Consider the following 22,393-nt stretch of genomic DNA (forward strand, 5'->3'; position numbering starts at 1 on the left):
GGCTCCCTAAATGAACCACGCACCAGTTTCCTACCTCTAAACTTTTCCCCACGCTGTCACCTCTGCCTCGCATGCCCTCCATCCTGACTCGCTCGGTGAAGTTTCTACTTGAGAGACCAACTCAAACGCTGCCTACCTCTGGGTTGTCCACTATCCAGGCTGGACGACACTGCATTTCTCTCCTGACTTGCAGTTCGTACATACAGTAAACATTGGCTGCGCGCCTGTGTCAGGCCCTGTACAGACGCGGGGGACATGGAAGGGGTCCAGGGAGGCTGCTTTTGACTGAATGTCTGGGAAGGCCTTCCTGCGGAGGTGACCTATAGGTTGAAACCTGAACGACAAGAAAGTGCCAGCCACGTGGCAACTAGGGAGGACAGAGGGAACAACAGCCAGCGCAGAGATCTAGAGACTGAAAGAGGCTGAGAGCACTCACGGAACAAAGGGAGACCTGTGGTGGGGAATTCTGGGAGGAGCCTACCACTCTCCCTCCATCTCTCTCCCTCCCGCATCCCTCAGGCCCAAGCCCTGTGTCAGTGACCGATGACTGCAGGAGGCGGTTAGGGGTCAGGTCAGACCCAGACCTGGTGTGGGAAGATCAGAGGTGTGGGAGAGAGATCAGCACCCAGCAGGACCCACCGCAGGAGTGGGGGTGAAGGAGGAGGGGACATGCTTGAGAGGCAGATGGGCCTTTTCAGATGTTCTGGGGCTCTCATTGCCCTGCTTATGGAGTAGTCCAGTCCACTCCACGTTGGACTGGGATGAACATGGGCTTGGCCCATGAGGGCTCACCCCAAGCCTCAGACTCTGCCCGCGGCCAGCACAACCCGGCCCAAGCACAGCTCTGGGCTGCTGCCCAAGTGGTGTTCAGTCATCAGTCTGGGAAGGCTGATGGCTCCCCCTGCAGGTCTGTCAGTTTCACATCTTTCCTCCAAGCCTACCCAGACTGTCCTCAGCTCTAGCTTTATAAGCCCAGTTGCCACAAGGGGACAGCAAAGCCTCATGGTCCGGAGGAGGGCAGGCTGAAGGCCAAAGTTCCCTCCTCCCCACTTCAGCAGAAAAGTAGATTGCCTCAACCAGGAATTTTATTTTTTATTTTAGCTGTGAAAATATTAGTTTTTCACTGGGAGGGAAATATGAGAGAGCATATATCCTCTTTAATTGAAAAAACACACAAACAGAGCAAAGAAAAACTGCCAGGAAGGCAAGTGCCTAAGGAGAGAACTGAGAGGCATGGCCAGCCTCGTACCACCATGTGAAGCCTCCTGCTCCAGGAAGGGGCTCTGCCCTCCCACCCTGGCCTCGAATCCACATTTGACTCAGTTCAGCAAACACCCCGAGGACCCTCCATGGCTTACCCAGGCTGGGGTGCAGGTCTCATGGCTTACCCAGGCTGGGGTGCAGGCCTCCATGGCTTACCCAGGCTGGGGCACTTGTCCAGTTGGCCGAGCGCAATGTGGTGGAGGTTATTATAAACAAGGTGGTGGCTGGAGGGCTGTGGATCTCGTCGGAGGTGCTTCCCACAGGAGGTGATGCACAAAGGAGAAAGGAGTAGGAGTCTGTCAGGCAGAGAGAGGCACAGAGAAGGGTGTCAGGCAGATGGCGCTGGGGGCAAGGACGTGGAGGTCTAAGAGTTCAGGGCAAGCAGAGGCATAGGAGAGGCTAGGCAGTTTATAGGGCCAGAGTGTGGGTGCCAGGAGAGGCAGGTCCCCAGAGCACCCCAGGGCACTGCCTTCGCCCCTAGAGGTGCGCCACCCTGGGCCACAGGCAGCTTTGGATTTAGCCAGGTTCCCTCCCCAATTTCTCCCTCCCTGATCCCACCTGGCCACTGTGGAGACCAGGAGGTAGGATAGGGCCATATCAGGGATAGGATGGCTGTGTTTAACGCCAATAGGAAGGAGCCAGGGCAGAGGGAGAAAGATGCCGGAGGAGGGCCCAGCGAGCAAAAAGGGATTCCTGGGCCCATAATGGGAGCGTGGGAGAGGCGGAGATAATGTGGCACAGAGTGGAGGGTTGAGTGAATTGTCATAGGGAGCCCGGGCCTCAATTTCCTCTTGGAAATTTTAGGTCAGGCTAATGGAGGTGAAGATTTATCAGGCAAAATTGCTGTTGCTCTGCTGGGCTGAGGAGAGACTCAGAGAACCCTCTCAATGACCTGATGAAATCTATTATTACCCCCATTTTACATACAGAGAAACTGAGGCACGAAGAAATTAAGGAAGTCTAACTCCAGAGCCTCTGAATCCTTAAACCACAGTGCTCTGGCCAATGCCCACTGAGGCTGAGGAGCCTTTTAGGTCTGGCCCAGGGCCCACCTGGCATCTCCCCTTGATTGGATCCAGAGGTACCTGCTGGCTCCACAGACTCCTGGTTCCAGCCCTAAGGACAGCAGCCCAGCCTCGGTGCCTCAGCTCCACCCCCCATTTACCAAACCACCATACATCCATCATCAAATTCCTCTACATGCCATTTGTCCCTCCCCCCGCCCAGCCCAGCACAGTCCCCACACACCCACACTGGGGCTTAGGTCCACAGCTGTTCCCGGTGCTCCTGTCCATGTGTGCCCCATCCCCACACCTCGTGGGGCTTATGAGAGGGACCACGGTCTCACAGCCATCACCTGCCTTGCCTGCAGTCAAGGCCTCCTCCCTCCCACCCACCTTTCAAAGACCCCAGGCTCAGCTTCTACCTCCAGCCTTGGCTGATGCTGACACCTCCCTTCTCTCCCGGGAGCACTCCCTGTTCCCAGGGTCCTAGTCTGGAATCCTAGTCGGAGGCCTCTCACCTCTGCAGAGAGGCACCCTCCACCCTGGCTGCCCCTGGGGCTTCTTTCAGCAGACACTGGGGACTGTCTTGCTCTGCTCTGTCCTGTCCAGAGCCCGCCCAGGTGCAGACAGGAACAGCAGACTGTGACACTGAAGATGTGCACCCTGAGGGGGGTTGTGTCAGAGAGGTGTGGGGAGGGAGGCCCCCTGGAGGGGAGGGAAGGCATGGCCAGGGCAGGTTTGAGGGGCAGTCACAGCACAGAGTTGTAGGAGCACCTGGGAGTGGGGAGTGGACCATGGACTCAGAGCGCTGGGAGTGAGGGCCCACACAGGTGATGGTGGTGGGTGTTCTTCCCACCTCCTTCAACAGACTGTTGCGATCCCTGTGGGCCAGGCCAGGCCCTCCTGAGCATGGGTAATAAACAATGGACAGCCACCGCTGCCCCTCAGAGGGGCTGTGAGCCCACCCGCGTCTCCCTGCTCTCCTCAGGCTGAGGGCTGGACTCAATGGTTACTTGCTCCTTCCAGCCAGGACGGGAGTCCCCTGTCCTGGTATCCTCAGTTGGCTCTTTCCAGGAAAATCCACGTGACTGAGTCATTTCTTAGTCAGCTGACCTTAGCTCATCCAGGCTACCCTCAGGGTTTGCCTCCTGCGGCTGGGTGTGGGAGGTGCTGGGGCACTGGGGAGGGGTGTGCACAGGGAGCCCCCATCAGGGAAGCCTAAATCCGCCATCATCTCCAGGGCACAGGAAAGCTCTGGAGACTGGTCCAGACCCCAGCAATCACGCCCCTCTCTTATTGACAGGGAGACTGAGGCTGGGCGGTAGGGGTGGGTACAACACCCCATCAGCCAAAACATGTGGCCAGTGCTCCCCAGCAACCCACAAAGCCACCTCTGTGTGGAGGTGAGCCAACTGGGGCTCAGAGGTGGGAGTCACATGCAGTGAGGAGTGGCCAGGCTTGAAGGCAGGCCTATCACCCCCAAACCTGCATTCATCACAAAGGGAGCTGCTGTGTCCCCAGGAAGCTACATAGGGGACTGGGCACACCCCTACTGGGACATGGCTGGGAGAGTGGGAATGAGTTTGTGTTAGGGGGAGAGAGTTATGAGTGGTTGCCCTGGACTGGAAGGAGAGATCCCCAAGGACCCCTCCAGCCATCCAGAGACACTTTGTGGACCACCTTTCCTCACAAACCCCTAATTCATTGTCACCTTTATCCCTCCTGCTGGGCCCTCAGCCTGAGTGACAGTCACCCCTGGAGGGGCTGAGGGCCTCCGGAGGAGATGCTGGAAGAAGGCAGTGGCTCTGCCTGGAGGCAGAGGTTCATAACAGGGAGCAGAGGTGGCCTCCAGGCCCAAGGCCAGGGCCCTCTGGGGCCTGGCGAACCAGAAGGAGAGATGTGCCCACCAAACAGAGCCCCAGGGAGAGTTCGAGGGAGACTGGCACTTCAGAAAGTCCTGAAGGAAGCTCGTTCCAGAACCACCCATCCTGCCCAGAGTGGAAAACCCACATCTGCAACCTTAATTCTGGCCCATCAGCTCCAGAGGAAGGCACCTTGGCCTGGACTCCAGTCCGACAGAGGGCAGGGAGAGCACCCTCAGGACTCTGGGTTGTAAAGGCTTCTGGTCTAATGATTTCTCCCTCTTTTAATTTCTTTTAAAATGTTTTTATTGATTTCAGGGAGAAGAAGGGAGAGGGAGAGAGGGTTAGAAACATCAATGATGAGAGAAAATCATTGATCAGCTGCCTCCTGCACACCTCTTACCACAGATAGAGCCTGCAGCCCAGGCATGTGCTCAGATGAGGAATCGAAACATGACCTCTGGCCCATGTCCCACATCTGACTGTCTTCCTGGAGGCCCCGTGGCCTCCCAAACTTGCCGCATCCAGCCCAGTCTGGACTGACTTCCCTAACCCCGTGCCACCTTGGGCCTCCCCATCGCAGCAAACGGCCTCACTGTCAGATTCCTTCTTTACCTCCTGCCTCAAGCCCACACAACCAGTGAGTTCCCTCGTGGCCTCCTATCTCAGGTCTCTCTCATTTCATGACACTCCCCCTGACTGCATTCTAGGTGTACATCCTGGTTGGTGCCCTTAACACTGTGTATATGAGTTGTGGCCCTGTCCTCCCTGTCCCCTCCTTAAAGTGACCACCAGATGTGAGCTCTGAATGCAGGGTGCTGTGAGGTGGGGCACGTGGTGGGCTTCCTGGAAGCTTGGTTGTAGGGACGCAGAGTCCACACATAGTTGGGAGTTAATCACCCTCAGATCCTCCCAGACCAGTCAGGACTCGCCAGTCCCAGGCAGGGTCTGGGGATACTCAGTGAGCAGGACCAGAACCGGGGTTTGGTCTTACAGCCTGGCCTTTTGGAGGTGCACCTCTGGGGACCTAGACAGAGGAGATGCGGGAGGGGTCTGCCTGGAGCTGCTAGCACGAAGGCCAGAGATGTTGCTTCAAGTGTCTGGGGTAGCCTGGAGTGACCTGAACCCCCTCCCAGAGAAGGATGGTACTGTCCCTGCACTGGGATCTCATAGGGTGGGGCAGGAACCCATGAGACCCAAATGTGGCTGGAGGCTGTGTGCTGAGCTGTGCTGAGCTCTCCACTTCACCACATCTTTCCAGAAAGATGCTATCTGGGCCTGGGGCTGGGCAAGGGGCAGCTGACCCTGAAAATGTTTGGGCTTCAGACACCTCTCAACCTGGTGGGGAGAGGAGAGGAAAGGTTGAAGCACTGCCTCCTCCCTGGGAGGATTCCCCACAAAGTTTCATGAGACAGGCAACAGTTTCCTCTGAGGCGGCGATAATTAAACCCATTGTACAGATGAGGAAGCAGAGGCTCAGGGAGGAGGGACTTTCTTGAGCTACTCAGGGATCAGTGGTGGAGAGCCCAAGCCTGAGACAGAGAGAAGCCTGGGTGGCAGGCTCTGCTGTGGAAATTCTGCCTTTGGGCTTCCCTGGGACAGTCACAGGCCACTGTTTCTCTGCCAACACCTGCAGCAGTCTCCCTTTACAGCTGTCCTTAGGGGGACGTCCCTCTGCTGGTCTAGCCAGGTGACCAGCATTTCCTGGTTTTCTGATCCCTGAGAGAGTAGAAGACATTGGGGAAGCAGGGATGGATATAGGCTCAAATACTGTCTGCACCATTGACCGTGTGGACTGGGAGGGCCACCAGTACCAAGACCCCACCAAAGGGTGGCAGGCCCAGGGAGAGTGAGGGCAGCTGAGATGCCTGTGCAGAGGTCCCACGGGACACAAGGCACTTGGAGGCCTGTTTCCTTCCCCTTATGATAGCTTCCTTTGTGATAAGGATCCTGTGGTAGCTACAAGCCCGTTTCCTCTAGAACCTGTAGGAGGGAAATTCATTAAAAAAAATCCTTCCAGAGGGTTTTCTCCTGGCCCTGGTGTAAGGGGGCCAAAGAGGAGTCACACTGCCTACCCATCATGGTCCTGCCCCCACCCTCCCACAGTCCCACTGGGGCCCCTGAGTCAGTGCACCCGCTAGATGGTATCACTGCCACTTTCCATGCGGTGCAATCTAGGAATGCCTGCCCGTGTAATGGCCTCAGCCCTGATGTCATCTTTCCAGAAGAAAGATATGTGGCTGCCCACGAACCTCAGCGCCAAACCCATAGCCGGCCTCTATCCTTTGCGTGCTGACTTTGGCGCCCATAGGGCACACTGTGGGCGTAGACCTCTGCAATGGCTCCTGTGCTCCCTCCTGTCCTGCCTGCCCAGGGCCTTGACCACTGGCAGCCCTTTGACCAGCTATCAGGCCCCTGCTTCTTTTCCGGCCTTCAGTCAGCCCTTCTTCCTGAATGGCCCTCTGTGGCCTTAGTGACCGCTTGGACATGGACCCAGGTCTGGCCCTGCACATGCTGCCTACTAAACCTTTTCATGGGCCCATAGACCCTGCAGACCCACTCCTTTGTCCCCTGGGTCCCCAACTTAGGCACTTAGACAGTGGTTCTAACTCTTTTTATATAACATTTTTTTTTCAGAGAGGAAGGGAGAGGGAGAGAGCGATAGAAACATCAGTGAGAGTGAATCATTGATCGCCTGCCTCCTGCACACCCCCACACACTGGGGATTGAGCCTGCAACACGGGCATGTGCCCTGACTGTGAACTGAACCGTGAGCTCCTGGTTCATAGGTGGATGCTCAACCACTGAGCCATGCCGGCTGGGCCTAACTCTTCTTACTTATATCCAGAAGCACCTTTGGGGAGGGGGGTGAGTAGATTAATCTTGCTCCTTCATCGACAGGGCTACAAAGTCCATAAAGGCAGGACCCTGTCGGTTTTCCACCATTTTGTATCCCCCCTTGCTGGGAACCTAGTAGGTGTTCAGTAAATACTGAATGAATGAGTCCGTTACACCACCATGTCCTATCACAATTCTACCTTCTAAATCTCTCTGGAGCCTGCTTCATCTTAACCACACCTGCTCCTAAAACCCGCTGCTTCTCTGTGCCCTAAGGACTTCCCCCCTCTCCTCACCGCCCCCCCCCAACCTGACTGGCCCACCTACTCTGCTTGTCCTTTCAGGGTGCGGTGGGAGGCAGCATCTCCTGGGAAGCTCTCTGGCCCTTGGACCCCCAAGTTGGGAGACCTGGTTTCCTGGGGATTCCTCAGCTCTGAACTCCCCGCCCCCCCACAAGCCTGCACTACACAATGGGAGTGTCCACTGCTGTCTGTCTCCCTCACCAGATTGGGAGGTCCTCAGGGCCAGATGTGAGGACCAGTGGGAAAGTCCCATCCACCTCCCACCAGAACAGGGCCTGGTGCTGATTGGACAAATCTGTTGACTAACTATCAACTCATTTCCTGGAGAAAAGTGACCTTCCATCTCAGAGGGATTACACCAGCTCTCTGCCTCCCTGGTCACCAGCTTAGTCGCGAATTGTGGACCCCACTCCCCACCACCGAGCCTCCGGGGCTCTGTCTGACACAGACCTCCACTCTGTGGCGTCTAGTGTCCTTGATTCCCCTTGTGCCCCCTGAGAGCTCCTTGGAAAGGGCTGAGCAGAGGCCTCAGAGGAAGAAGGGCCAGGGCCTAGACATGCCACACTCTCCCCCCGAGCCTGGCCCTCTAGGATGTTACACCAGGGTCAGAAAGGCAGGGCTGGCCTCATGGTGGCCCCCAGAATCTGGCAGGAACCCAATGGGGTCCGGAGGACGAAGGCCTGGCTTTCCCGTGCAAGGGTAGCAACCCTCCCGTCGCGTAGTTACTTTCCAGGGCCACAGTACTCAGACCATGAGTTCTACCTGCTGTCAAGGGCTGCCCACTTAGTCCCGCATGTTGCTCTGGCTTGTGTCTGATCCCATCAGTCTAGGCCAAATCAGCCCCTGGGGCCCAGAAACATCACACCCGTGTGGGGAGCTTCTCCCATATCAGAGTGGCATGGCATGGGGGCTCACACAGATGACCGCCTATAAAATCTACACCCCCATCACCTGTATTTACAGACACATCCAACCACATGGGCACACAGACACCCAGAAATGTATACATGTGGACCCACACCCCCACGGCCATGAAACTCAGTGTGGGCAGCAAACACAAATGCATGCTGTCCTGGGTGGTGGTGGGGAGGTGAATGAAAAAGGTGAAGGGAAATAAGAGGTACAAACTTTCAGTTATAAAGTAAGTCACAGGATGTAATGTACAGCATAGGAAATACAGTCAATATCACAATCATTTTGTGTGTTGCCAAACGGGTACTAGATTTAGTGTTACGATCCCATCATAAGGCATGTAAATGTCAAATCACTTTTGTACATCTGAAACTCATACAATATTATATGCCCACTATACTTTAATTGGAAAAAAACCCACAAAACTAACCTCGTGCTATCCTCTCCAAACTCCATTGTGAAAAGCAAACACTTGTCAGCCCCTCAAGAGCCTGTGGCTTTTCCAGAAACAGTTCCTGTTCCACGGAGAGGCCCCTGGAGCTGGAGGCCATGTAGGAAATTAAGCCTGGGAGACCTTGTTAGAGAGAACATTGTTCCCTGGACCTGGTGTGGACGCAGCCGCGACCCCACCGCCAGCCCCAGAAGCTCCTGGTGCCTGCGGGGACTAGGTAGGAGAGCCCTGCCCACCTCAGAGGGAGGTGAGGCTCTCGGCACTGAGGGAAGAGTCACTCAACCAGGTGTGCTGGAGCCAGGATTCGTGCTCAGGGTCCCACTCCAGCTGAGAGCCCCAGCTCACCTCTGCAGCTGCGGGGTTCACCGTGGGCTAAGCCAGGCCTGGCTGTCCGACGGGATCTCACCGTGAAGGAGCCCTCCGCAGTCCCGCTGGGTTTGCCTCACCTCTGACAAGAACAGAGCAGCTGCATGGTTGTCGTTTCCTCTGCTCACAGGGTCTGTAGGGAAGAGGACCCTGGCTGAGCAGAGCTTATCAACTGCTCTGGGTCCTCGGTTGGAACTGAGGTGAGCAATTTGGCTGGAATCTGCCTGGTGGAGAGTGGGGCAGTGAGAGTCCTCCTCACACTCAAATCTCTCACTGTGGTCATAGGAGAGGGCTCCAGGGGGGTGAAGGGGAGGCTGGGATTGGAATGGACATCAGGGTGGGCACAGCCAGCCCAAATGCCTCTTGGGATAACAGGCAGGATGGGGAGCTTGGGAGTAGTAGCTAGATCCAGTGTCTCCCAGAGACTCCTCCGGCCACTCCAGGCCAGGAAGTCCAAGCTGTGCTGGAAGGCCCCTCAGATGGAGGGGGTAGGCTCAGCGGGCTGCCAGACCGCCTAGGGAGGTCTAGAGCGTGCTCAAGGAGGCTGGTGGGTGGGCTGCAAATTCTTGGAAGAGCTCATTAATGAAAACCCCTGATGGTGACCACCTGGGGGAAGGCTCACCTTTCCCACGTGAAGCTGATAAGAGCCAGGAGATTCCACAGTTCAGGTAGTTCCCCCACCTCCCTGGAGTTTTGTGGTCACCATTAATCATTTCCTCTAGCTGCATATAAAAGCTCTTTTGCCAGTGAGCCCAGTATTCAGAGAGAAAGGCTAAAGTCCTCAGGAGGATGTGGCTGCAGAACCTGCTGTTCCTGGGCACTGTGGTTTGCAGTATCTCCGCACCCACCCACCCACCCAGCCCCGTCACCCGGCCCTTTCTACATGTGGAAGCCATTAACGAAGCCCTGAGCCTTCTGAAACGGAGCAATGACCCTGCTGCTGTGATGGTGAGTGAGGGAACGAGGGTTGTGCCTGGGCCAAACCCCCTGGCCTGGACGAGCCCTTCCTGTCAGCTTCATAACACTGCATTTTCCTTTTCTATAGGATGAAACAGTAGAAGTCATCTCTGAAGTGTTTAACCCCCAGGTAAGATGCTCTTCTCTGACTCACCTTCCCAGAGACCTTTGCCTTTGGGGGAGAGGGTGGCTCCATGTTAGATGGATTCTCACAAGGTGGTCCACTTCCCCTCCAGTAAGCTGGCTGCCAGAAGGAGGTGTGCTCAGAAGGCACTGGCCTTGCCTCTGTGGCAGTCACATGAGCTGCCTTATTATCTGAGCAGCCATGGACAAACCTAGCATTCAAGGGGCCAGGGGTCACCAGGGACAGGTGGGTAAGCAGGGACTGTGGGCTTAGTGCTGGCTACAGAGGGGTCCAGGCGATGCCCTGCCCCCTTTGCCCCCTTTTCCCTGAAAAGTGGGGTAGTGACCTCCTTTCCTAAGGGCTAGGACCCTCTTGAGATGCCAGGCTGTGTGGGCTGAGGGTGCCTGAGCTGAGTGGTGAGGTGGAGGCAGATTGGTGCCTGCAGTGGACAGGGGGCAGGGCAGCATATATGACTGGACCTGCCTGAGACTAGCTCGGACCTCCCAGGCTCTACTCTCAGGGGACAGGGATGAGAACACGGAGTGACGGGGAGGGCACTTGGCCACTGCTTACCAAGTCCTGGACATTTTCCATAGGAGCCGACATGCCTGCAGACCCGCCTGGAGGTGTTTACGAAGGGCCTTCGGGGCAGCCTCACCAGGCTCAAGGGCTCCTTGACCTTGATAGCCAGCCACTACAGGCAGCACTGCCCCCCTACCCTGGTAAGTGCCTGTGTCAGGGCCCCAAACGGGAAGGTCTTGGTCTAGGAGGATGGAGGACTGCGGAGGGGAGACCTTTGGGTGTGGCTGTTCGGGACACCAAAGGGAATCTGTGTTAACAGATTTGTAATTAGAGCAGCCCAGCCCTTGTTTCAGGCTCAAGGAGTTCAAGTCTGGAGCTCCAGAGTCCACAGCGCCCCCTAGTGGCAGCTTCTCTGCTCTTGTCACGGTGAGGCAATCCCAAGGAAACTCAGTGTCAGGCATGGGTGGAAAAGATAGAGAGGAAATTCCGGAGCCCAAGTGCCGCCTCCCCGACGGGACCTTCCCCTGGACCCTGGTGGGGTTCCTGGACTGCATGGGAGCAAGGATGGAAGCATATCAGGATGTACAAAGTCCAACCATTTCTTTCTTGTGGGAACAGAGCTGTGTCTTCCTGCCCTTTCTGGGTGTTTGGAGCCAGCCTCAGCCAAGCTGCTCTGTCCTGGCTTGGGACCAAAGAGCCAGTGGCCCAACTGTCCAGCAGACCAGCCTCCAGCACTTTGTCAGGTCCCTGGTCCCAACTTCGGGTGACACACATGTCACCTGGTCCAGTAAGCAGGCAGGCCCCAGACGGGCCTTCTGACCTCTGAGTCCTAAGAGACACATAAATACGCTGGTGCTCCCCCCCGCATTACCCACTCACGCCTAGACTCAAGTTTTCTTTTTCTCTTAAAGGAAACTTCCTGTGCAATCCACAACACCACTTTCGAAATTTTCAAAGAGAACCTGAATGATTTTCTACTTATCACCCCCTTTGACTGCTGGAAGCCAGTCCAGAAGTGAGGCAGGCCAGTCCAGGAGCCAGCCCTGAGAGCTTACCTCGCAGATCGGTGTCCTCCTACCCACAAAGAGCTGAAACTCAGGATCTTCACCTTGGAGGGACCACAGGATGAGCCAGGCCATGGGGCCACAGACTTGCGCTGAGTCGTGCTGACCCATATCTGGGTGGAGGATTTTTACACTGGCAGGGACCATTAATATTTATTTATATATTTATGTATTTTAATATTTATTTATTTATTTATGCTCCTACTTCATATTTATTCAAGATATTTTACCATAATAATAAATTATTAAAATTCTGTTCTTATTTGTGCAGTTTTGTAGTTTGTTTTCGCCAGGAGCAAATGCTAGTGGTGCTGCCCTCCCTACAGGGTAGAGGGGAGGTTACTGGTGGGGGGCAGGGGCTTAGGCCTGCAGCAGGTCTAGCATTGTCTGTGGACAGCACTGTCAGAGCAGAGGGGAGGGGAGAGAGCCTTGGGTGCAGCACTCAGCACACCTGCATGTGCTTCCCAGGATGCACGGGGGCTCCCATCCCAGGGAGAGGTTTCCAGGTTCACTTAAAAATCCAAGGTACTCAGTCAGTGGGAAACTTGCCCCAGAGAAGGGGCATCCTCCTTCCTGGGCAGGCCTGGGGGTTGATTGGCTTGGCTAGGCGATGACTAGACAGGCCCCCTAGCATCAGGCAAACCACCCGTGCCCCTCAGAGGCCACACCCTGCCTCATGGTCAGGACTTCACCACTCCTAAGGGAAACCAGCAGGTAGCCTACCTGTTCTGGGGAGAAGAAACCAAACCATAGGGATCAGTGCTCAGCATATTTACCAAACTTTCCCCAAAATGGGTGATCTTCATCTTTGAGAGTCAGAATGTTGGTGCATGAAGTTTTGTATCAGGTGCTTTCTCCTAAAATACATGACCGTCTGGATGAGAACATAGCAGCTGTCATCTCCCCCCTTGCTTTGCCAGCAGGGCTGGAGACTTGTTCCTGCACCTCTTCCCCCAACTCCCTACTGTGGACTGTGAGAAAGTGGGTGTGTCCCAGGTGTCAGGTGGGAGCAGGGCCAGCCTTCTCCCCGACAGGTGGGCCTGGGGAAGCTGGGTTGGTGCAGCTTTAGCCCCTGCTGGCTCTCTCTCCACCTCATCCACTCTCTGTGCTCTGGTCAGACCTGCAGATAGAGCCAGTCCTGGCCAAAGCGCTGCCCCACACACAGGCAGAAGGGTCATGACTCAAAATGTGAGTATGAATAACATTTCTTGAACCAAACCTGCATTTCAACAAAGACAAGAATCCATGAAGTGTGCTGTGGTCATATAAAATGCACGAAAAGCACATCTTGCCTGGCGATAAGGTCCTCTCTATCTTCTACCTAAGGCGGTTATGACTGATAAGAGATTTAGCATTTCCTTAGACCCACATATATAGGTAGCCCTTCCCACAGAAATGTCACCAAGCCCAGGGCTCGGATCGGATCAGAGCTGCTCTTAAGTTACAGCATGTACCTGTTTGTGCTCCTGGCTTGTGTGCTCTGGGGCTTGGAAAGCCATTCCACCCGGATGAAGATAATCAGCGGGCCTCCCTACGACAATCACACGGCAGTCTGTGCTGAGATTCAGAAGGACCTTTCGGCTGACAACACTACATACAACGTAAGTCTGGGTCTTCATCAAACATCACTTGGCTTTCAGTGGTCCTTTGTGCTTCTGACCAACTTTTCCTGCTTCCAGGGTTACTTCAAAAGGCCCCAGAACACCAGTGAGGTAAGGAGCAGCTACCACATGGACCTTCTGACCACATTTCAAAGGCCATCACCCCAGTCGGCATCTAGGGAAGAGATAAAAAGAAAAGATGTTGGAGAGAGAAATCTGGGGAGAAAGCTGAGAGTCTGAGGATGGAGCCTCCAGCCCAGCCAACAGATGAAGCCATGGCCAGGTCCTGGGCTTTGCCAGGCTCTCTGATCACCATCCCAGATCAGCCCTGGGCCTGGGGAGAGACCAAGCACCCACTGCACAGCTCACAGTGCTCAGAGGTCTCCTGTGAAAGGATCAGGGCAGGGCCTGAATTTGAGCCCAGGGCTCCTCTGGCCAGGGTGACAAGGGTTGGATGAGGTTGGCGGTCAATTGGTGCTGTGCACCACCATCATCCCAGTGCCCCAACCCTGTTTCAGGAGTCCTGCTATGGGGAGTTTATAAAGGACTTCATCTCCACTCTGAAGAATCTCATAAAAGGTAACAAGAATGAACACCTGCAAAAGGTTTATAAGAACATGAAATACCTTACCCAAATCTGCACAAAGCTTCAAGTAAGTTGCTGTTGGCTCTTGGGGGAACCTGACACATTATTTTCCTTGCTACAGCCAGAGGTCCAGCAGGGCAAAGGGCTTCTTATGGCCCCTGCTTGCTGCATCGGAGGCCTCGGGAACTACTTTCCAATTCAAAAGCCCACTGGCCGATGGGGGCTGGGCTTGTGGGAGGGGGTACTCGGGGGTCGTTCTGGAGGTTTGTCATGCTCTCTGCCAAGCCCCCGTGTACAGGGGTCAGTGAGGAGTAGGTCTGAGACAGGTCTGGTCATGGACTCAGCCTGGGGAGAGGAAAGGGCCACGTGATGCCAATCCCAGTCAGGCAGGGGTTGGGGAGCGGGGGTGCTGTGGGGAAATGACTGAGGTGTTCCCCTCTCTTTACCCAGTGCTTGCACAGGCCCCTGCTCATCCTTGTGTCCCTGCCCTAGGCAGCCGTGACCTGCCCACACTCCGCGGACTCTTTCCCCATGGCTCTGGGCTCCACAATCAGCAAATGGGCCCCAGTGCCCTCCCTAGGACAGAGGCTAAGTTACCTCCTAGCAGATGGGGAGTTTACCAAGTGACCCTTTTATTTTTTCTGCTGCGATGACTTAAATATATGTTTCTTTTTTAGCCAACAGGATCATCCAAGAACTGTACTTCTGAGTACAGTGATTTCGCACAGTTCAAGGAAGCCTTAAAGAGTGTTATTCTGTACATAGAAGTATGGAAATCATGTAATAGGACTGAGGGTAGCCTCTGAGACCCTGTCCTCTCATGGGAGCCTGGTATATATGGTTAAAGCTGCAGAAAATGGGTTTGGAGGAGCATCAGGAACAACTGACGTCTGGAATGGGTGGGGGTACCGGCCCTGGGCTGGCAGATGAGGCTGAAGGTGGTAATGGAGGGGCTGTGCCTGAAGAAATATTCCTGTAACTGATGCATTAGCACCTGCTGCTCCAATAAAGCTGGGGCATGGAAACGCTGGTGACAGAGTCCAGTCTCCCCGGGCCTTGATGGACTGGAAGGGGCAGGGGGCTGGGATAGGTGGCACCATAACCAGGGCCCAGCGGTCTCCCAAGAGGAGCGGCCTAGGAGGGCGAGTGGGAAACCCACCTCATGGCCCCAGTGCTACCCGCTCCAGTGCGAGTAGTCACATAGTAGGAACCCCATCAAGATCTGTGCAGCTTGCTACTGCCCTGACGTCTCTCTGTGTCCTTCAGAACTCAAATCTGATCTTTGCCCAGACCCCTCTCCCCAGGTCCTCCCTCCTTTGGTCTCTACTACAGCTCCTGGGGAGCTTGAAGTTTAATTCAACCCACTGCCCTGAGGGCTCAGTGTGGCCACAAAGTGTCAGCCCTGGGGAGTGGCTCCGGGGACCAGGACCAGATGGGGGGCCCACAAGGACCAGGGCATCTCCAAACTCCTAGCTTCTTCCAGATCAGCAAAGAACTACCTGACTTCAAAGTGAAGCCCCTCGCCTGGCCTGCAGGGCCCCTCACACATGCTCCAGTGCCTCCGTGGCACCACTGGAGCCCTCCTTGACTACTAATGCCCTGACTCCCCAGGGCACAAGGCCCTGCCTGTAGTGAATCCACAGGCACTTGGGTCCTGAAGTGCCTCTGTGCTCTGATCCTCCACCCTCAGGTCCTACCCTAACCTAATCATTTGAACAGTTTATTGGAAGTGAGTGGGATTAACCCACAATCCAAACAGCTTCCTACAATTTAAACCTCTCAGACTGTGGGCTCCTTCACCAAACCAGGAAAGACAAAGATGGATTGTTCTGGAACACAATTAGGTATCAAGCTGTAACACAATGTGGCCCAGGCCAGACCTACAGAGCCTGCACTGTCTACCATGGACAGACCTTGCCAAGCTGTGACGCTTCAGATTATGCCTGCAACCAGCACAGAGGCCACCACCGCCCTGCCCACCCCCTCCCTGGCCCTAGGAGTCCTGGGCCACTCCACCACTTGGGGCCACAACAGGCTGGAGGTCAGCAAGTGTGACTGAGTGAAGTTGCCGTATTATCTCAGAACATGGAGGGTGGCCCTGTGACTCAGGTTTGGTGTCAGGGTTGGCATGGGGCTAGGAGTCAAGGGTGGTTTCAGCCCTGAGAAAGCCCACAGTCCAGTCCCCAGGGGCTGTGAGCTCCTGTCCCTTGGGCACACCACACAGGTGCTCAGGCTTCTGGAGACCACTCCTCCCTGACAGGCAGCAGGGTCTGGGGGCGCATGCTGAGACACATTGGCAGGAAGACCCGCCACTTCAGTGACCCGGCCTCCTCTTGGCCTGAGGCACCTAATGGTAGAGGGCTGGATGGTGGCACGTACATCCTTGTCATCTCACTGCTGTGATTGGACAGCAGGGTGTGCAGGAGCCTGGCCTGCCACTAGCTTGCTGTGTGACCCTGGACAGGTGCCCCAGTCTCTCAGCCAGAGTCCACAAAGGTGGGATGGACTCTAGCCCCAGAGGCCAGACCACGGCCAATGTTCAAAGTCTTGGTCAAACTAGAGGTCTCAAGGCATCTGGTTCAACTTTAGGGAAACAAGTTGACAGAGAGCCTCTGGTACCTCTCCTGGGAAACAGGAAAGTTGGGAAGGTCCAGGTGGGAAGGTGGCTATACCACACAGAGAAACTGCCTTCGTCTCCCTGATAACCTTTGCTATGTGCCCTGGTTTACCCTTCACCAGGCTCAGATCTGGACAGTGGTACTGGGGAACCTGCTGGGGGCTGGAACCGGCTGGGAGGGCCATGCGCTCAGTTTCTGAGCTCATAGTTTCCTTGGAGCCTACTGGTATTGCTGCCTTGGGATCTAAGGAGAGGCCAGTACTTTGGAAGCCTGGAACTCTGGGCTGGAAACCTGGGCACAAGAGGCAAGGCCTTGATCCCCAATTGTCTGGGCTTGGCTCTGGACACCCTGTTTTCCTAGAATGCTGGGAAGCAGGTCCAAATTATATCTCTCCATGGAAGATAACCATGAGCAGGCCTGGGGAAGGCCCACCTTGACCCTGAAGACAAACCCTCAACTTTGCTAGGCCCATCTGTAGACGAGGAGGGAGAAGAGGGCTGGGTGGCCTGAGGAATAGGTTCATTCACACATCAAGATCTCCCAGGACAGTAAAACAGTCCCTCCTACTCCCTTCACAGAGGCCTCCCCAGGAACCACCTCAACTCTCATCTCCTCTGCCTGCTCACCCACCACCCCTCAGAAATCAGTAGCACCGAGGGTGGAACCAGGAATCTAAGGTGTGCACTAAAGCAGCAGGGCAGCCCTCTCTCATATGCTAGACCTTGAGAAGTGGAACGGCCCCCTTGTCAGCCACATGGCAGAGTCTGTCATGGGCCATAGCGTGGCCACATCCTTTGACTCAACGTTCATATTCAGAGGGATCACAAAGAAGGAGAAAAGTTTCATCCACAGAAAGAGCCAATGGGTCAGTCCATGGAATGAAATGATGGACATGAAGCTAACATGACAAGACACCTGTGAAAGTTCCAGAATGGCACTGATGCTGGGATGACCCTGTGTGACCTCAGGGTTGGAAGGGAAAGGGGACGTTGACTTGGGTGGGGGGATGGCAGGGGAGTTTTCTCCTGGATTTTCTACTCTGCGATGGCTGTAAATGTGGCCATGGCATGACCTGAGGAGAAAGGCTGAGGGCCAAGGTCAGTGGTATAATGTGGTCGGTCCCCTTGCTTATAGAGAATTTGCACCCTCTGTCCCCAGCTAAGTGGGGGTCCTCATGGTGGCTCACATTGCACCGACTGATTCCCCAAGTTGGTTGTTCAGCCAAGATGCTGGTGATTAGCTAACAATGGGGGCTGCTCACCTCAAAGCCTCAAGCGCTGGCACCCTCTTTCAGAGATAGCATGGACAGCACAAGAGGCCTGTGTGCCCTCCTCGGCAGGCAGGGCAGTGTGGGCCCGGAGGCTGCAAGGTATTATCCAGGCATCCTCAACCAACCTCACAACTGTCCTGGTGCTGGAGTCACAGATGAGGGCTACACACCGGCCTGCATCACAGCCCCAAGTGGGCAGGCCTGGCCCTGGAACCCACATATGCCATGTTCCCGAGCCCTTACTCCTCTTGCTTCCTGGCTGTCTGCACATGTACGTGCTTGGGAACTGGGGGGTCTGTACGACTGGAAGTGGAAGGCGGGGGCTGCATGGACCAGGCACACACTGTGCCAGCCTGAGCTCCTGAGCAAGCTGCTGTTTGTGTTGAAGGCCCACGGCTGGTGGCTCTGGATCCCATCGCTCCTGCCCTGGAACCTCCAAGCTTGTCACATGGGTTTCACAAGTAACAAATCAGACTCTTCTGGGTCTGCTTTTCAAATCTGTGAAGTGGGGTCATGGCAGGAACAGAGAGGTTCCAGCCTCTGGCCAGCCTGCCTGACATAAGGAGGCCTGGCCACGCGGAGGCCTGGCCACGCAGAGCCCTGCCGCCCGGGCCTCTGGGGAGAGCCAGGGAAACCTGTCTCTGCTGGGAGTGCCCTGATTTCCCTGTCCCTCTGAGCAGAGGGGAGGCCAGAATGCTCATGGCATCCAGGTCTGCAGGGCTGGGCAGAGCTGGGCAGAGCAGGGCCAGCCCACAAGATGGAGCTGGGATATGAGGGGGCCTTTTCACCTTCCCGCAGTGCTGGAAGCTCCCCACCCCCGCGCCAGAGAGTCCTGGGACTTCCTCAGGACCACCCAGGTGGTGGGCTAGGTAGAATCCTCAGGCCTGCCCCACAGAAGCCCCCTTGTGGGGCCCTCAGAAGGGCTGCTGGGCATAGTCTTTGTTTTCGGAAAGAGCTGACCAATTTCCCTCCTGTGAGGAGACCCTGAGCTATGGCTGCCAGGAAAGATGCAACTTCACATGTTATTTTTCACTGTGGTTTGAGATAAGAGCAGCGAAACAGTTTCATGTTGTTGCCACTGATGTTATCTCTGGCCTAGACCTGCTCTTTCAACCTGAGAGATGATTCATTGAAAATCTCTCTCCCTTTTTCTCAACTTCAAGGGAAGATGAGCATAAACTCCCCAGGTTCTGCCCTCAAACACACCTCTGGGCCCTCACCCAAGGGGAAGGTCAGCATTTCCTTCAAAATCCTGCAGTTTCTTCTAAAAGTGGGGAAAGTTCTTTTAAAAAAACTGTTATTTTTAGTTGAATTATTATCCAATAGAGTCCATAACTCTTAAGTGTACAGTTTAATGAATTTTTATATCTGTTTAAACTTACATAACCAGCACCCAGAGCGAGACAGAGAACCTATTCCAGCAGCCAGAGGCTTCCTGAGCTTTCTTTCCCAGTCAGAAACCACCCCTCTATGCGCAGCCACCATCCCAACTGCTATCGCCATAATTCCTTCTACCCATGTCATGTCTGTACAACTCTTTTTTCTAAAAATATACTTTATTGATTTTTTACATAGAGGAAGGGAGAGGGATAGAGAGTTAGAAACATCGATGAGAGAGAAACATTGATCAGCTGCCTCCTGCACACCCCCTACTGGGGATGTAGCGGCAACCAAGGTACATGCCCTTGACCAGAATTGAACCCGAGAGACTTCAGTCCGCAGGCCGACGCTCTATCCACTGAGCCAAACCGGTTAGGGCTGTATAACTCTTTCTAGTTATTCCATGTAGCTATGGTCTGTTCTTTCCATTTCTGGACACTATCCCATGCCCCATGATGCATTTCCCCACTCTATAGCCTATTTTGGCTGTTTCTGATTTTTGGCTGAGATAAAGAAAACTACTATAAATACTCTTGTACTCATATGTTGGTAATTATATGTATGCATTTCTGTTGAAAATGCTGGGAATGGTATGGAGTTACTGAGTCACAGGATATACATATTTTAGCTTTAGTAAGTACCCAAACATTTTTCCAAGGAAAAGTCCTTTCGAAACAACACTGCTATGGGTTGTCCTGCCATCTGCAGACAGTGCGTATCCATCAGACATTGGTCTCAGTTCTCCCTTCGTGTGACCTGAAGCTGCCTCCCGAATGTCCTCATCATTATGAGATAGCCTTCTCCACTTCGTTCAGTCTTGCCCAACTGTCCATATTCTGACAAGCCAAATTCTGGGAAACAAAACCCAAATCCAAGTAAGCCTGGGCGGAGGTCAGACCTTGCTCACAGGGTCATAGGGATTGCCCTTGGGGAGCTTGGCTCAGGCAGGCTGCAGCGAAGTCTGCTCACCAAAAGGAAATTAGCCAGATTATCACTCGTCAGTTCCCCACGCTGCCAAGTCTGTGGCAGGACGGCCTCACTTCCAGTGTCTCCCCTTTGGGGGAGTTAGCGCAAGAAGGCCCAGTCTGACATGGACGTGGATGGTGTCTTGCCAGGGCACTGTGGAGTACAGCCCTGGTCTACAAGTCTCTGGCCCCAGAACTTCTTGGAGGTTGTGAGGAAACTATGATTGGCTGCCGTCCTAGTAGAGAGTCCAGGCCAAGGGGCTCAGCCCTGGGGAGTGATCTGGGTTCCTCTTGGGGTTTCAGTCCCCTACCATGTGCTAGTGCTTTCATCTTCCTGGCCCCTTTCAAATCTGGAGTTCTCTCCATCCTACAGTCTTGCCCTGGCCCAATCCACTCTCCCACACAGGTGAGCACCTCCAATGCCCCACAGGAGTCTCTAGACCAGTGGTTCTCAACCTTCCTAATGCCGCAACCCTTTAATACAGTTCCTCATGTTGTGGTGACCCCCAACCATAAAATTATTTTCGTTGCTACTTCATAACTGTAATTTTGCTACTGTTATGAATCGTAATGTAAATATCTGATATGCAGGATGTATTTTCATTGTTACAAATTGAACATAATTAAAGCATAGTGATTAATCACAAAAACAGTATGTAATTATATATGTTTTCCGATGATCTTAGGCGACCCCTGTGAAAGGGTCGTTCGACCCCGAAAGGGGTTGTGACCCACAGGTTGAGAACCGCTGCTCTAGACAGACCCCTCCTGCTTCTCTCCCCCTGGCAGCCAGATGGGTTTCTCACCAGGCTATAAGGTACGATTAATTAATTCAACAAAAATTTACTGAGTGACTGGGAAGTAGCAGGAACTGTCAGACTCAGTAGGAAACGCACCCTTGAAGTGCTTACATTTTAGGGGATTAGTCTGGCTGTATCCCATGTGGGCTGCCTGCTGACTCAGTGTGAACTCCAAACCCTTTGGTCTTATCTAAGGCCCTGCCCTGCCACTGTGGCCCCATGGCCCCTACCCTTCCCTCCTCCCCCCGCCCCAAGTTTCATTGCTCACAGCCCTCCTTCTCCCTCACAGCAGCTCTGGACCCCAGGGACATAAACTAGCCACAGCTCTCCTAACATCCCCTGGCCCCTGTGCCTGGAATGCATCCCAGCTAAGTGATTGATATCTAGCCCCCGCAATGGGGTAGACCAGAGTCCAGCGGGTGGTGGACATGTCTTCTACAGGGACATCCTCCTCCTCAACACTATTCTGGGCTTGCCTGCCCATGTCCTGGGTCTCAGAGGTGCTGTGAGGTGTCTGCTCTGAACCCTGCTCTATCCCCCAGATCTGCGAAGGACCCCTCACTGCACAGGTGCCAGAGCAGCCATGTCGAGGGTCTGATGAAAGTAAGCCTCTTCTCACCTCTGATTAAAAGAAAAACACAGGTTTTATGGAAATTAGGATGGAAAGGCAGCATGAATTTACCAAAGTTGAGAGAATGCTCCGTGGAGCAAAGATCAGCACCAGGCTATAAGGTACTCACTACATAGCCAAGGGTGTGATCATGATCCTTCTCAACAGTAGCATCTGCGAGCTGAGCAAAGAGGATAACCTTGGGCCAACCAGGAGCCAGGGGAGCTGGGAACCCAAGAGCAGCATAGCTGCCTGCTCCCTTTCCCACTTAATTAATTTGGGAACTCTCTCAAAGGAATCAGAAGAAAAGGAAGCCCAGCTCCTGGCAATGTGTCATACTTCCTCCAGCCCACAGTCTGGGGCAGCCCCAAGTTCTCCTGGTAGCGGAGCTGGATAAGGATAGGGCCCTTCAGGTACTGGGAAAACAGCTACTGCTGCTGGAGCCACAGCTTCGAGTCAGAAACTACTCGAGAATTCTGTCTCCCCTTGCCCCCCAACCCCCAAAGCTCTCCTTAACTGACCCCCATAGTCCTCTGCTCCATCTCCCACCAGAATCTTTTTGAGGCTGTTGCTGAGGGCCCTTCCCAGATCCTTAAATGAAACAGAAGTTCTAGCCCTCCTCAGGGCCGGGGCATAGCTACACCCAGCCCAGAGTCATAGGGCTGTGACTCAGTGGACCCTAACACCCCTTCTCACCAGTCCAAGCCCTGGAAATGCACACCAATCAGTGTCAGAAACCAAGTAGAGATCAGAGGAAGGTGCAAGAGTCCCAGGACATGGCCCTGGGCCACTGTCACCCCACAGGTTCCTGTGCCTATAAAGCTCAAGGACAGAGTGATACAACCTTGGGCTCTATGACCAAATAAAAACACCAGGAATGGCCATGAACTTGTGTCCT

General features: G+C 54.4%; 1 protein-coding gene across 1 annotated transcript; it reads left to right on the forward strand.

Annotated features, from left to right (window-relative positions):
• Window positions 1-9,787: 9,787 nt before the first annotated feature.
• Window positions 9,788-11,620, forward strand: CSF2 (colony stimulating factor 2). The gene is made up of 4 exons (XM_006100143.3): window positions 9,788-9,946; window positions 10,044-10,085; window positions 10,676-10,801; window positions 11,513-11,620. The coding sequence occupies exons 1-4, from the start codon at window positions 9,788-9,790 to the stop codon at window positions 11,618-11,620; spliced, it is 435 nt and encodes a 144-aa protein (XP_006100205.1).
• Window positions 11,621-22,393: the final 10,773 nt, after the last annotated feature.

The sequence above is a fragment of the Myotis lucifugus genome, unplaced genomic scaffold (assembly GCF_000147115.1).
Source record: "Myotis lucifugus unplaced genomic scaffold, Myoluc2.0 scaffold_300, whole genome shotgun sequence".
NCBI classification, from domain to species: Eukaryota; Metazoa; Chordata; class Mammalia; order Chiroptera; family Vespertilionidae; genus Myotis; species Myotis lucifugus.

Excerpts from the sequence above, each read along its gene's own strand:
- CSF2 (XM_006100143.3), top strand. The coding sequence starts at position 9,788 with ATGTGGCTGCAGAACCTGCTGTTCCTGGGCACTGTGGTTTGCAGTATC. Across the intron at positions 9,947-10,043 it reads ATGACCCTGCTGCTGTGATG|GATGAAACAGTAGAAGTCAT; the intron begins GTGAGTGAGGGA and ends CCTTTTCTATAG. Across the intron at positions 10,086-10,675 it reads CTGAAGTGTTTAACCCCCAG|GAGCCGACATGCCTGCAGAC; the intron begins GTAAGATGCTCT and ends CATTTTCCATAG.